A 326-nucleotide genomic window follows, 5' to 3' on the forward strand; every position below is an offset into this window, starting at 1 on the left:
CCTCGGCTCCGCCGCCTGAGGGACCTCGGAGGCACCCGGTCCGCGCCTCGGAGGGACCTCCCCTCCTTCTCCCAGGACGCAGCAGCGGAGCGGACCTCGAGATGGCCGGGGCGCGCGGGCTGCTCCATCTGTGGCTGAGCTGCTTGTGTGTGAGCCTGGCGCAGGGACAGAGACTCAGACAGCCCTTCCCGGAGCTCCGCGTGGCTGTGCCGGCCGACCGCGCGGCAGGTGGCGGCCCCGAATCCCCGCTGCAGCCCCTCGACCAGGTGTCGGAGCACATGCTGCGGCTCTACGACAGGTACAGCGGCGGCCGAACGGAGGAGGCG

General features: G+C 72.7%; 1 protein-coding gene across 1 annotated transcript in view; it reads left to right on the forward strand.

The window, feature by feature from the left end:
• The first annotated feature begins 6 nt into the window (after positions 1-6).
• The window catches only part of BMP3 (bone morphogenetic protein 3), a 31331-nt gene continuing 31011 nt past the window's right edge, over positions 7-326 (forward strand). The window contains exon 1 of the mRNA XM_010845908.1: positions 7-325. Coding sequence (XP_010844210.1) covers positions 102-325 — 224 coding nt within the window. The 5' untranslated portion in view covers positions 7-101. The remainder of the gene's footprint in view (position 326) is intronic.

Source organism: Bison bison, unplaced genomic scaffold, assembly GCF_000754665.1.
Source record: "Bison bison bison isolate TAMUID 2011002044 unplaced genomic scaffold, Bison_UMD1.0 scf7180017864228, whole genome shotgun sequence".
NCBI lineage: Eukaryota > Metazoa > Chordata > Mammalia > Artiodactyla > Bovidae > Bison > Bison bison.